Raw genomic sequence first — 15,102 nt, forward strand, 5'->3', positions numbered from 1 at the left:
ATATATATATATATATATATATATACTGCTGACTCTTTTAAAAACTGGATACAAATTTGAATTTAATTTACATGACATATTAATCTAGGTTTGTAGGTAATACTTACATAGAATTCCCAAATAAATAGCTGTCATGGAGGAGATAAAATAAAATGTATCAGCCACAGAGATAGTGTTATTTTAGTGTAATTTGCAGTATCACATTTGTCAATTAAATCAACATTTTTTTATAATTGCATCAAGGACTTATTACGGTATTTGAGAAAACATAACTCATTCAAATCTTTGTCGACCATACTAATATACGATGGTGCATACCGTATAGATTCACTGCTCAAGTTTAATAATTACATGTAAAACGGTAAGTCTCTACAAAAAGAAATGGGATTTCTCCGAAGCAATAGCTTCATACATCAATAATTACATATACATAAAAATAAAAAGTTACTAAGTTCTCCAGTAACACAGATGTAATTATCTCCATTGTGGAGTAAATTGAGCAGTGAGTAGGTTGATACAATTCGCGATTAATAATTACAAGTTTGTTGTAGCTCTGTAATTCTAGTGCATCAACTATCTGGAAATGTAACAGATGTCAATTGATACTTGAAATTTACTATATATATATATATATATATATATATATATATATATATATATATATATATATATACTTAATAATTTGCAACTGGTAGTAATAATAAGCTACAATAGTAATGGTAACAAAAGATAAATGCATTATTTGTAAAAGTTAGGATCACACTGCTAGATTAAGTTTACATATTGTAAACTTAAACTTGTAATTCAGTAATAACAGTAATATTGTAAACAGAATGTTGCCTACATAAACAACAACATGCATGTGTGTGTGTGTATGTATGTGTGTATATATATATATATATATATATATATATATATATATATATAATAAAAAGGTATAGCAGCCAACATGAAAAATATTAATTCGAACATATTTAGCTCATATTGATGTCATGTAGTATGTAAGAAAGTGAAGATGTATGTACGTATGAAGGAGTGTTTGTATTGTATAAATGTTGCCATTAGTAATGCACTCACCTTGAAATTGAAACCCTGCTTCAAGTTATATAGTTTCAACCTGAGAATCTGCTGTGGAATAACTAGTAATCCCCCCCCCCTGAGCAGCTTCCCAGCAGATTTCTATGGCGTTAGGTGCAAGCGAAGCTAAGCACGTTGTCCCTGACCCCAGCTCCTTGTCACTGAGCACTCCCGGTGGGGCTGTGCCCCCTCTTCCCTCTCTGCAGTGCTCCATCCCAGGGCTCCAGTGTAACAGAGCCGAACTCAGTGGAGTGTCCCTGCCCAGGGCTGCCTCTGTCCATGGACTGTGTCTACCCTCCAGCCTCCCTGTAACAAAGCCCCAAATGTCCGGGCTCAGAGCAGATTGCAAGGGAACAAATGTCCATTGACTGCTATTTGCCATCCCCTTCCACTATCTCCCTCTCTTTCTGTCTGTCAGGATTTTCCGCAGACATCTATGTTATGGAAGCTTCACTCAGCGCAGCCCGGATTAACCCCTTTCGTGCTGGAGGCAGAGACAAATAACTTTACAGCTGCCGGCAATGAAACGGTTAATGAGGGAGCAGAGTATCGCTGCTGGGGTTATAGACCTGAAAGTCGTCTTTACCTCGCAGGAATATACTGACCCTTTCAGATCTGGCATTTGTACTGCCCACCCTGGCAATCAAGAGGTTAAACTCACTCATTAACTAAGATTCCTAATTCTTTTCTGCTTAGAAAATAGGAACTGCTGTGATTACTGAGATGGGGGTATTAGAGGGGCCATCACTGAACAATCTAAAGACAGACTCAGCCCCCCCGCCCCCTTTAAACTTCAGGCCCCGGCCATGATTGATGGGCTCCAGGACTTGTGGTAATTGTTTGTTCTGAGGTCTAAAGCAGGTTTCACTTCCAGCAAAGGGATTGGACAACAAGACAAAAACGAGAGAGACATTTCCCCCCTCCCCCTCAGAACCTCTTGGTGTATTTTTTTTTTTTTTTGCTTCTCCTGGAAAAGATCGTTTGGTGCTTGGGGGTGCAGCATTTTAGTTCATTTAGTAAATAGCCCGGCTGTAATTAGCACTGCCATTAGGAAGTATTACTAGGCTAATACCTGTGCACACATCCCACAGTCAGGCTACAAAGGTCAGCATAGTACTCAGTGGTGACTGTAGTGACACAATCACCTTCACTCTCTCTGGGCCCTAGAGATATTCTCACTTTTTTTCTGGATCTCTTTAACACACAATCCCTGTACTGACCTTATAATCACACTACCAGCCACGATTGGTGGTCCTTGCCACCCATAGATGCCTCTATTGCAACTAACTCTAGTAAACACAATGACTCTGGCAACAATAAGTACAACTTGTAAAATGACATCTGCTCCCCCCAGATCCTAACCAGGACTGGATTCCATAGACACACACAGCCCAAACACAGTGACCTTAACTCCATCCTGGACTCATTGACCTACACTCACTGTACTGTACAGTGCACACATCTCCCTTCCAACCCTTTAATACATTGACAGGACATCCCAGGATATTATTACTGCCCTACAGATAAGCAGCTCCTATATAATAGCTGGTGACCATTGTGGATCATTCGGTCTCCACGCCAGGAAGTTTTCAACATTGTTACATGTACACGTTTTATAGGATAGAAATAGACGTCAGAGATCCACATGCATTTTTTTTTATTTTTTTTTTAAATACTTGTAAATAGGATTGCGTAATAATGGAGTTCTAAAAAATAGCGTTTAACGCTGCAATCGCAAGAGGGGTGACCACATTAGTGCGACTGTGGTCTGACTCTCAGTGGGTTAATGGGTCATCATTGTGTAGTGACATGTAGTAGAATGGCAATCTATAGGGTAGTGGAATTAGCCTGTGACTAGGATAATGAGGACTAGACTGGTGGTTAAGTGGATCGGTAGGATGGTGAAAGGATCTGTAGAGTGAGGAAGGATCTGGTGGATGTAGCCTCCCCTTCCCTGCCTCCCAGCCCTGCCCGTAGAGCAGCAACACTCCTGATTGCACGCTGCACAGTGCATCGCCTCCTAGTCTCTGCCTCCCTCCATGTGTCTGTGTCGTAGGACTGGCTCTGGCTGCCTCTACTTCCGGGTTCCGTCATTTTCATTCTCCCGCCGATCAGCTCAACAAACTGAGTTCTCTTGTATAAGCCAGCAGCAGCCAACCTGCCAGCAGTCACTCATCTGCCAGAGACAGGCTGCAAAATCCCACCTCATCCACCCAACTCCGCTCCTCACTCCCTGCACACGGAAGCACTTTGCTCTTTTTTTTTGTTGCTATTTTTTTTTTGTTACTAAGATATATTTTTGTATTTATTTGCATTTTTTTTTATTCTTGGCATTTTTGCGTCATTTGGATCTTGATTTTTTTTTCACGTGTCATTGGAAAAAAAAATAAAACAGACATAGATCTATAGGGAGCTGTCAAGAGGAGTTACAGAAAGATAGGAGCATCAGGGGAGAGACGTAAAAAGAGAGAAGTGGTTGGAAGAATTGCTGCTCAGTTGTATCTTCATCACTATCACCATCATCTTCCTCCTCCTCTCCTGCCACCATCCCTCATTCAGCACCTTGACATGCTCTGCCTCTGATTGACATCTGAAGTGGCGGAGCGCCATGAGAGTAACCAGCTTGGGTACATGTGGCTCTCTACAGGGCCGATACTAACTCTTACTTGGAAGATTTTTAGAATACTTTGCCATTGCGAACAAGAAGAAATAAAATAATTGTTAAAAAAAAAAAAAAAAAAATCAACACAAATTAAAGAAGGAGAATTTGCTCCCCAAACCTGGCTTTTATGATCAGCATGATTGTATGATTGTGTTTTCTCGTCTTGGTGCCGGTTCCTGGATTTGCAGAAAGAAAAACAAATATTTTGATTATCCCCCCCCCCACCCCTGGCCCCCTTACCCTTCCCACCACCCCAGGATACGGACAGCCTGCGTTACTGGGAAGAGGGCTAAGGATACACTATAGGGCGCACGGAGCGGAGTTTATTGATGGCGCAAAGGGTAGGTTTAAATGCCCTGGGATAACGTCGGTTTCTATTGCCAATATTGCTGCTGCATGTCATGGTCTATGTTGTGACCAGTGTGGGAAAGCCATTCAGTGTGTATACACTGTATATATGTGTGTTAATAAAGAATTGATATGAGTGATCAGTGCTTTGTGTGTCCTCTGCACGCCTCACTCTCTGACTCTCTCTCTTGCTCTCTCCTTCTCTCTCTCTCTCTCTTGCTCTCTCTCGCTCTCTGACACACACCTCTCTCTCTCTCTCTCTCCCACCCTCTCTCTCTCTCTTCTTTCTCTTTCTCAGTAGTCAGTCTCCTCTCTTCCTACTGCCCTGGTTCCTCATGTCAGTCTCTTACTCCAGCTTCTATTCAAACAAATCCAATTCTTAGATTTTCCCATTTCCTTTTTTTCTCTCCGAAGATCTTGCACTTTTTTTTATTTTTTATTTTTTTTCCGGGGGGATTTTATATATTTGGATGAGCAGTAAAGACCCCGCACACGCCTCAATGTTCCTGGTAACTCTTCTATCTCTATGGGACTCCACGATTTTACTTATTGATGTGGATGCTTTCAGATTTATTTATTTTTCAATATTTCGTCATCGTATAATTTATATATTGTCCGCAAATATTTTATTTACATTTATGCTTACATATCATTTGTTTATTTTTATTTTGTTGTATAGTTTATTATTTTTTTTTATATATGGTATTTCCTCTTTCTCTACCAGGCCTTTACTACATTCCTTTTTTTATTATTTTTTTTTCAATTTGTCTCCCCCTCACATTCTGCCAGCATCTGCTCTTTCATTGCTTTCTGTTGTATATGTCTCTGTTTTTCCCCTTAAATTCCTCTTTTCTTTTCCTGCTAGTACGATGAGTTACCGCACTATGCCATGGACGGAGTGGGGGTGCCAACTTCTATGTATGGTGACCCACATGCCCCTCGACCTATCCCTCCGGTACACCACTTAAACCACGGACCCCCCTTACATGCCAGCCAGCACTATGGAACTCATGCCCCCCATCCCAATGTTATGCCCACCAGCATGGGGTCTGCTGTGAACGATGCCCTAAAACGGGACAAAGATGCGATCTATGGGTAGGTACTCTATAAGGATGGCATGTTGTATATAAGTAAACAGTGGATGTACATATCCCATAGCAGAAGCATTACCGGCAGCTAAATTAGCATTACCCTCGGCACCCCTATGCACTACATACAGGCTTGTCAGTTAGTGTCTTAGCAATGATCTTACACCAACAAGAAATTGAGGAAAGTGAGTGAGATAAACATCTTGCACATCAAAATAACAGGGCTGAGAGAACACACACACACGAGCTGGTTAACAGCAGGAATTTCAGGTTTAAATGAGAATTATGTGCACAGGACTTCGGCACAACCATTCCCCAGGCCTGGCTGTCTGTCTGTGTAATAATTCCCTGGGAAGCCCAGCAGAGAGACAGCCACTGAAACACTAACTTCATTAGGGGAACAGAGAGGATTCCTAATACCGAGCAATTAGGGATTAAAGGAGCAAGTAAAGAGGGGATTAAAAAATCAGCTTGTTGCTATGGACAGCAAAACTGCAAATCCGTATTCACCAGCCACAAATTGCAATATTATCATTAAGATTTGAGAAATGTGCCGTTTGTCATTTTGATTAGCAAGAGATTATTTCCAAAACACACACATTTCTGTATTATTTTTTTTTTAGGAGATTAAAACAAACCCTGCAGTGTATGTAATAGTATGTAATAGTATGTAATAGTATGCTTAAGCTATTGTGTCTCGTAAAATGTTTGTGTACACAAGACCGATTTTACTCAGGTTTGTTTTGCGTTTCGATATATTAAATATTTATTATTTAACATGGGACGTGGGTTATGTGCGCTCTGCAATCTGCTGATGAATTTTAGCACAAATTCTGAACTTGGTAATTGATTGACGGCTCTGCCCTCTTGTTCCCTGTTTGGGGCGCTCCTACAGGCACCCCCTTTTCCCTCTTCTAGCTCTTGTTTTTGAGAAATGTGAACTGGCGACGTGTACCCCACGGGAGCCGGGAGTCGCGGGAGGGGACGTGTGTTCCTCGGATTCCTTTAATGAAGACATCGCTGTGTTCGCAAAACAGGTCACTTACCCTATTTTATTACACCCCCAAATTTGCACCCCACACCAGAACCTCTGCCGGTCACCAGGCCCTGGCAGCTAACACTGCGCTGTATGACCACATAAATATCTCCTGTCTACAGACTGATACACTGTTGTAACTCTGAATTAGTAAACATGTAACTGGCCGGGATACTCACTGGTTATTATGTGGCTATAGTGGTTATTATTACTCATTTTTATTATTACTTCTGTTAAACATCAAAAGCCATACTTTACTAATTTAAAGCCATTCATTGTTCTATCGTTTATATTATTGTATTATAATATAAACACACACACACACACACACACATATATATATATATATATATATATATATATATATATATATATATATATATATATATATATATATATTATAATGTTTTGGGATTTTGGATGACAAAGTTAATATGGATATATTAATATTTTATTCCGTTTTCCTATGTAGTTTAAACTTAATTTCCCCACTCCCAAATCCCGCAGACTTAACTCTTCACCGGCGGGTTCTAACTTGCTCTGTTCTCCACAGGTCCGGGCAGAGAAGCCTCTTTTCTCCTCCAACCCCGAGCTGGACAACTTGGTGAGCTGGGTCTTATTTTTTTTACTGCTCCTTGTTCCTATAGTGTGTTTGAGGAAATAAACTTGAATAGTGTTGTAATTGCAGAAAACAAAGCAGGAGGGAGGGAGGAAGCAGCGAGTGATGAGCTCGGTACAAGGGAACAGACATTATTTTTTGTGAAATGTGAAATGTGTCGTTTCTGTTGCCGATGTCACCTGTAGAGCTGCCTGCTCCTCGGATTGTTAATGTCACCGAATTAGCAGCCAGGACATTCATCAGAAGTCTCAGGGAATCAGGGCAGGATTACACTTGATCAGACCGACTCAACCGTGACCAAGGAATAAACTAAAATGCTGGATAATTAGTATTCCCCTTGACAGGGAATATGCACAAGGCAGAGAGAGAAAGAGAGAGGGGATTTGGGCCTGTCCTAACCTAATACTGCTTTCTGTCCCCACATTGATCAATCTCATGTCCTAATATCAAATCATCACCGACTTAAACAAAAAAAAAGAGAACATTTCCCGGCCCTAATTTAAAACACTATTGTCTTAATGTAAAGCTCCTTATAGGAGCATTGAATCAGCGTCCTTTTCTGCATAATCCAAGTACAAAATAACCAATTCCCCAGAATAACGGCCAGTGCTGTCATTGCAGATGATCCAGGCGATCCAAGTCTTGCGGTTTCACCTCCTGGAATTAGAAAAGGTAAATATATTGTTTTTACTTCCAGAACACTTACTGATGACATATCAGCTTAATTCACAAACTGTGTGTTAATGAAAATACAGTACATACTGATAAATGTATCTATGACCACAAATACACACAAAGCTGCACACACCACTTGTAAATATATATATATATATATATATATATATATATATATATATATATATATATACATATATGTGGGTATATATTTAATATGCTTACACATATAGGTGTAGTATAATATTAAGTAAAGTTACTTTTGAAACCAGTGTGTACCTATGTGTGTATATATATATATATATATATATATATATATATATATATAGATATATAAATATATATATATATATATATATATATATATATATATATATATATATATATATATATTAGTTTTATGTAATATTTCCTTGTGATAGATGCTATATACTAGAAATTATGTATCTGTTCCTGTTTTTTATTTTGTTCCCCGAAATAATTAATGATTCCTCTTCCACGATGTGACAATTCGCTGTTAATCTTGTGTGCATAAAAGTGCTGGATAAAGCAGAGAGTTTTTACACCAACTCCATCTCTGCCGTCGGGTTCTATTATGCGAATTTCGTGTGGAAAATGTAATTGAGCGAAACTAATTCGTGGTGCTAAAGCTAATGTGTGATCCAGTGTCTCTGAGCGGAAAGTTCCCCTGCCGGGTTGAGGCTCCCGCATGCCCCGGGAAACGGATCTGAACCCTGTTTAGGGTGTCCACATGTTTCTGGAGAATAGATGTCACTTTGGTTTGTGGTGACTATATGTAGGGGAAGAGACATCGGATTTTTTGTTGTACACTCTGGCCCCAAGGAATAGATTCGACTTCGGATCGTATTATCCTGACACCCCGGGGAATGAATGTCACTTTGGACTTTGGCGGTCTGTGGGGAGGTTGGGATCTTATCTCCACCGAATTGTACCGTCCACACTGGTACCTTATCCCCCATGTGACCCCATAATTCACCTTTCTATACTTTTCACCTGCTCACATACATCCCCTCTTTCTTCTCATCTGTCTGTTCCATTGCTACCCCTTATATCTCCTTCTACTTCTCTCTATCCATCTCTACATTACCCCCCCCCCAATATCTCCCCTCAGATCTTTCTTCTCCCCTATTCTCACCTTATCTCCCTCTTCTAGCCACTACATCTGTCTCTTCTCTCCTCTCCTCCTCTCCTCCATACATCTATCCTGCCATTCTCTCTCTCTCTTTTCTCCCCTTTTCCCACTAGCTCTTTCCTTCTCTCCTCTCCTCCTCTTCTCCATACATCTATCCTGCCATTCTATCTCTTTTCTCCTCTAGCACTTTCCTTCTCTCCTCTCCTCCTCTCTACTTGTTGCTGCTCCGGTCTCCAGAGAATAATATCTGCTGCTACAATTTCTTTATTGTTTCCTTGCCTGCAACTATTACAGCCCTTAATGATAGTTACTCTTGGAGGACACTGGCGTGTTACTCCTTACACCAACATAACGTGCTCCCCTCTCACCCGGCCTCTCCTCCCTCCCCAGGTCCATGAATTGTGTGATAATTTCTGCCATCGATACATCAGCTGTTTGAAAGGAAAAATGCCCATAGACTTAGTGATTGATGAGAGGGACGGGAGCTCAAAGTCTGACCACGAAGAATTGTCCGGATCTTCCACTAACCTCGCAGACCACGTGAGTCCGATGTTAATTTGTTCTATGTGTCATGTGCGTCTGACGCTAGTTATAGCGCTATCTGATTGAAGTGTGTCGCTGTGTAGGGGCCTACAGGGCATTGCAGTGAGTGGCTGTGCTGTGCTGTGCTGTGCAATGCGTTCCGGGGCCCCTAATATAAGTGTATGCGCTTGTGTATATTCCACGTGCTCTATGGCTGGCTGTTTACACGCGGTGACCTCCTTCTGTCAGACGCAAGCATGTTGGTTACCTATTGTTATGTGCGTCTATTGATAGACCATATCCTGGAGTGTTATGGTGCACAGGGGCCTCATTCACTAAGTTACATTATGATGCACTTTTATCCCAGTATATAATTATTACATGGGCAGTTTTAACCTTTTTGTTGCTGAACATTTTCCCAATCTCGGTTTGTGGGTGTATGTTTAATTTTGGCGTGCGTGTGTGTTTTCCTGTGACGATTATTTTTATTATTATTATTTGGTACAAGCTACACACCAGCTATTCGCCCGGAGCCCCTTCTTGTAAAGGATCGTAACCTTTAATGAACCAATAATTGACTTTCTATTAAGGAGAGCTGGAGAGAATTATTAACAGCGGTATTACAGGTTAAGCATTGATTTCTAACACTTTAATAATTCGGAACATTAGAATGAGGCATTTTATTGAAGGCTTGATAGAAATGACCTACCGCTAAAGACTCAACTTTGTATTAATGGATACTTGCCGTCACTGAGTTACTATGGCTGTTTATGCTGTTGTAGTTTATTGTTGTCGTGCTGTTGTATTTTTACAATGTGATCTCCATTGTATGATCCTAACTAGAAATAGAAAGTGAAATGGCTTCTATTCCAGATTAATGTTGCTATTGTTTATTATAAAGACACACTAACATTAGGCTAAATTAACTCTTGTATTTATAGAAAGTCAAAATCGCCTGGAAATGAAGTAGTTACAATTGATTAAACATGTAGTGTATATTTCTCAATATATCATGGTGTGTTTGTGTGGGTTTGATTCTGACTTCCTGCATAAACACTGTAACATCTGAGTTCCAGGGCATGATACTTCTCTGGTATATTTCAGGCAGGGTCTTCCATCTCTAGATTTGTAGCTTCCAAAGGTTTGAGGATTTAGGAAGGGATGAACAATAGACAGGATCTGTATATATACTGCTGTACATATATACATTCCTCCCCCTCTGTATCGTCCAGTTTCCTTTCTCAGCACAGTCTGAGAGCTGGGTCCCGTTTAGTAGATTACACACCCGGCCTGTTTAGGGTCTGACAGATGGCAACAGCTAAAGCCAATTTACTCTGCTCCTTGGTAATAACTAACCTTTTATAGTCCCAAGATTTAGGTGACCAGGAGAGGCATTTAGGGAATGAAGAATATAGCATCAAGTGTTATTAAAACAATTAATTATTTTGGGGATGTTCAGTGTCTTAGAATAAACATGGAAAAAACATGACCCCAAAAAATAAATCATTTTACTTCCAATAAAAAATAGAAATTTCTACTTATATTTATAGATTTCATTATATAAGTAGCTGCTGAAAGTGACGCCCTAGTACTGTTAATACTACAAGAGGTACACCAGCATAAATAAAACTTTATCTTTAAAAGTGTTTGTAGATCTTTAAAATACTTTTTCCAATTTTCCATAAACTAAACTCCATTTACATTTTTTTTATTGTCTTGTATTCATACAGCCCCATCGTATTCTACACCCCGTGCCATTGCTTATTTAGATATATAGTTATCCACTTAATAATATACCTTATGTGCAAATGTTTAGCAATAAGATTTATGAGAGACTTTAATTGCTCAAACATAAATCACTTCTTGTTCTCTTAAGAATGTCCAGAAAAGTTGCTTAAATGCTAAATATTGATTTTAATATTTGACTTAGCAAACTGTAGTTGTAGACTGGATATATTTCAGTGAATGCTTTATATGATGCCACTTAGATTTTAGGTGTCCAAAACTATGTCTGATCTGAACGATCACATTTGAACAATATTGTGGTGTAACGTTGGCTGTGCTATTTATTTGTTTACCATTTTAGTATGGTGTACTATGTGTTACAAAAGTTGGTGATGGAGTTTTAAAGGTGATTTGTTGACATATTTAAATAACTGCTTTTGTTATTCTTCATGGTTTGGTAGTAATGCAAATGCAACTCACATGTAGGAATTGGGCATCTTGTGAATGGAAACTCTTAACAAATCAGGAAAAATAAAAACAACAATCTTGTTGAGCTTAGAAAATACAGTTCACACCAGTATTATGAATCTGGGCTTTCCTAGTGATTACCCAGTCCTTCTATATTGAACCTAAGGTATGATAATAATGCAGCTCTCCCAAAATACATTCATGTGATTAGTAAATCTTGTCCTTAGATAACCAGAAACAGATGACTATGAGTTTACCAGATTTGTGGTAGAATCCCTACACAGGGTGAGAATTGTCGTTTTATGTTGGTGTTCTTAGACATAACCCGCTGTTTGTGAAATCTATAATCAAGAACTAAATGTAGCCTTTACTTGCAACATTATGATAAACTCCTTAAAGTCACTGGCCGAGAGGCTACTAATAGATGGGCGCGACATATTTCTTAGGACAAATTCTTGAATCAGCCAAAGATATAGCAACATGGTCATCCACTTGTGTCTTAACGTTTGATTAACCCCCTATCGGCCTAGGAACTCATTACAGTTCCCTCCGATTCAAGTACATTACTTGCTGTAATTGTTGTCTCTCATAGTCACATATAACTAATTGCACCCACTTATTTTCACTCTTATTCATATTTGTACTCTAAATTATTTTTGGAAGCCTTGCATTTATGATCGTCATCATATCAACTCTATGGGGTATATTTACTAAACTGCGGCTTTGAAAAAGCGGAGACGTTGCCTATAGCAACTAATCAGATTGTAGTTACTCTTTATTAAGTACATTCTACAAAACAACATCTATAATATGTTTGGTTGCTATAGGCAACATCTCCACTTTTTCAAACCCGCAGTTTAGTAGATATACCCCTAAGTCGCTTGCAAAATTGTTCCCCTCTCTCGACCATTAAGTCACTGGGTGACTGTTTATAGAAGTTGCCATGAAGCAGAGGTTTAAACAATGTAGTTTTAAAGAATTGGGTAACTTATACCCGATCACTAAGTATCAAATATTTAAGAAAGGGATTAACATGCACAATTGATAGCTGACCTAACTGATGTATACTGAGCAGGCATACATCATGTCATTTTTGCACAGTGTTGTTTTATAATCTGGGTCAGACAAGTCCCGGGAGCGAGTAAGACTGTGCGCCAAAAAAAATGTCTTCAGGAGCTTACATTTTTTTGAGTCCTTTCTATTAATGTAATTGGATGCACCTTTAGATATCATGCTAGCTCCTAAATTTGACACATTGACTCCTGAATTCTACGTTATTTTATCCACGCATTGCGCCAGGTCAGTAATTCACTTATAAAATCTTTCTTTTTTTTCTTTACATTATGTAGCTGTAGCTGTTTAAATAATACTTAGAGATCAGATCATGTACTGCTCAGATTATGTACTCCAGTGTCTTTAAATGCACAACATTGTCCGAATTCACGTACTTGCCTAGGTTAAGATGACTTTATCATGCTTTAATGCCCATTACTTGATTTGGCACAGAGGTTTGCAACCTGTGGCTCGCCAACTGCTGGTCTCATCATGTCCTCCCAACCGGAGCAGGGCATGCTGGAACTTGTAGTTCCACAGCAGCTAGAGAGACGCAGGTTGAGAAAGTCTGTTTTATCACATGTTTGTCCTACAGGCAAAAAATGTTTGGTGCCTGCACAGCCAATGTTTGTGTCAATTACATAGGTCTTTTACTTTGTTGAATTGTTGTTGATTATCTTCTGTGTCAGGGTTGCCCTTGAGTACTGTGGTCAGGGCATGGTTTCCAAGTAGGCAAGACAAACACGTGTTTTGGTAAGCAATTTGGTCATTTGATTAACATCTGAAAACCTTTTGAGTAAATTGCACCTGTGTTTTGGGTTTGCATTGATGTACTGAATTCAGTATTCCTGATTACTCCAGAAATAACAACCATTTGTGCTGTTCCTTACAGCATAGCACTGTATTGTGCATAAAGGCTTATTAGAGCCATTTCCAGCCCTTATTGCAGTTTATTGTGAAATGACAGGAGATGAACCTTGTAGAGGCCTTCTACACTCATGGTATCTGTGGCTTCCACTTGTGAGGTTACCCGAGGTCAGCAGGAACTCATCCTTGATATGGGTCATGTGATGATCAACATTTCTCCAAAATTAAAAGTAATAGCATCTAGTAGAAAACGGTGCAGAACAGTGTCTGAGAAGTATTATTTTGCTATCTCTATGTGCAGTATAGGAGGATATTGTGTTATTACTGACCTCAAGTTTTCTATCATTACACATTTGTGACCTTTGGTGTCATTTTGAGTTGTACAGAAGTTGCGCTGTTTTACTCCAAAACACCATATATATATCATGCATTGACTGTGGAAATTCACAATACAACTGTATAGTTTCACTTTCACTTTATTTCTCTATATAAAGCCCATTGTGCTGAGTGCAATGTGGGTTTGATGAATTGTGCAGGATAATTGGGAATGGAGCTCAGCCTGTAGTTATATGGCCTCCGTGCCCCCTCTTAGTATGATCACTGTCTGCGTCTATTGGGCAATGTCAAATACATGTTTTCTCAGGTGCAGGTTGCTAATCATAAAGACTTTAGCATGCAGTCCAAAAAACCTCATCGTTTTCATAGAGCCGGAACTCACTATTAGGTCATATTATTATGGCATTACCCTTTGGTCATTCTTCTAGTTTAAAACTGTTTGCAAATTATTTCATAATCATAATAGAACATGTTTGTATCAGTGTAATTTAAACCATTCTCTAAGGACTGTTTGGTGTTAAAATATCACCAATAAAAATACTAATTCAGACCCAATCTGGCAAATTGCAAGTCCCTGTCTATATATGTCTTTTAAGACTTACTGATAATTATTACGTTGCAGTGACCTTTTCTGAAGAATACGGTATAATCTTTACATTTGGCATTAGACTGGCTTGCTTTTGAAGCAATACCGATCATAATAAATTTATAACAAGAGGCTATTTATTAAAACCTATTAATGTAATACTTCATTACAGTAGATATAAAATATATTAACCTCTCATAACAATGATATATTAGGGGCCATATGACTTACGAGGTGAATCCAAGTATAAGGGGCTTTATTTCGGCATGTTAAATTACCATACATTTTTAAGTTGTGAAATAAATGGGTTTTTAAAATAAAATGTTATGTTGTTTTTGAATTTGTATCTCAATAAATTAACTATAATATACCAACATGGTATATTTTGCTATATTTTGTTAAAGTCTGTGTGATTTTTATTGAATGTTTGGCGGATTATTGTTACTGTATAGTTCTGCTTATTCTTTGCTGCATTGTTGTACTGGTATACTTGTTTATCATACAGTGCATTTATCTTGTAACTTTGTATGTTTATTATTTCCTATATTACTGGAAATCCTTTTATTCAAAGAATGTTACATATAAATGTATGTATAAACTACTTCAGAATAGAAAATATAGTTTATATTTGGACTCTATATTTAAACAGCCTTAGGCACTCCAGTTGTTGCACAAATAGACTACCCATGATGCTCAACCAATTGCTGGCAGGCTGAGCATCATGGGAAGTTTAGTTTAATAGCTAAAGTTGCACACCTCTGCACTAAAACCGTGACTGTTCACTGTACATGAGTGAGAGGAGGCCTTGGAGTAGAATAGTAAACGGAAATGATTATTTAATAATTCACTAACATCCCCCAAATAGTTTTAGCCAACCAGTTTATTTT

At 38.7% G+C, this 15,102-nt stretch overlaps 1 protein-coding gene across 8 annotated transcripts in view; it reads left to right on the forward strand.

The window, feature by feature from the left end:
* The first annotated feature begins 3,155 nt into the window (after positions 1–3,155).
* Positions 3,156–15,102, forward strand: part of MEIS2 (Meis homeobox 2) — a 116,826-nt gene continuing 104,879 nt past the window's right edge. The window contains exons 1-6 of one of the 8 annotated variants that reach the window (XM_075192143.1): positions 3,156–4,080; positions 4,953–5,182; positions 6,071–6,212; positions 6,765–6,815; positions 7,452–7,502; positions 9,049–9,198. In XM_075192143.1, the coding sequence (XP_075048244.1) occupies positions 4,069–4,080; positions 4,953–5,182; positions 6,071–6,212; positions 6,765–6,815; positions 7,452–7,502; positions 9,049–9,198 (636 nt within the window). In that variant the 5' untranslated portion in view covers positions 3,156–4,068. Of the gene's footprint in view, positions 4,081–4,172; positions 4,597–4,952; positions 5,183–6,070; positions 6,213–6,764; positions 6,816–7,451; positions 7,503–9,048; positions 9,199–15,102 lie in introns of those variants that run through there. The other 7 variants (XM_075192144.1, XM_075192139.1, XM_075192141.1 and 4 more) reach the window with 7 other exon arrangements.

Source organism: Mixophyes fleayi, chromosome 12, assembly GCF_038048845.1.
Source record: "Mixophyes fleayi isolate aMixFle1 chromosome 12, aMixFle1.hap1, whole genome shotgun sequence".
In the NCBI taxonomy this organism is placed as follows: Eukaryota; Metazoa; Chordata; class Amphibia; order Anura; family Limnodynastidae; genus Mixophyes; species Mixophyes fleayi.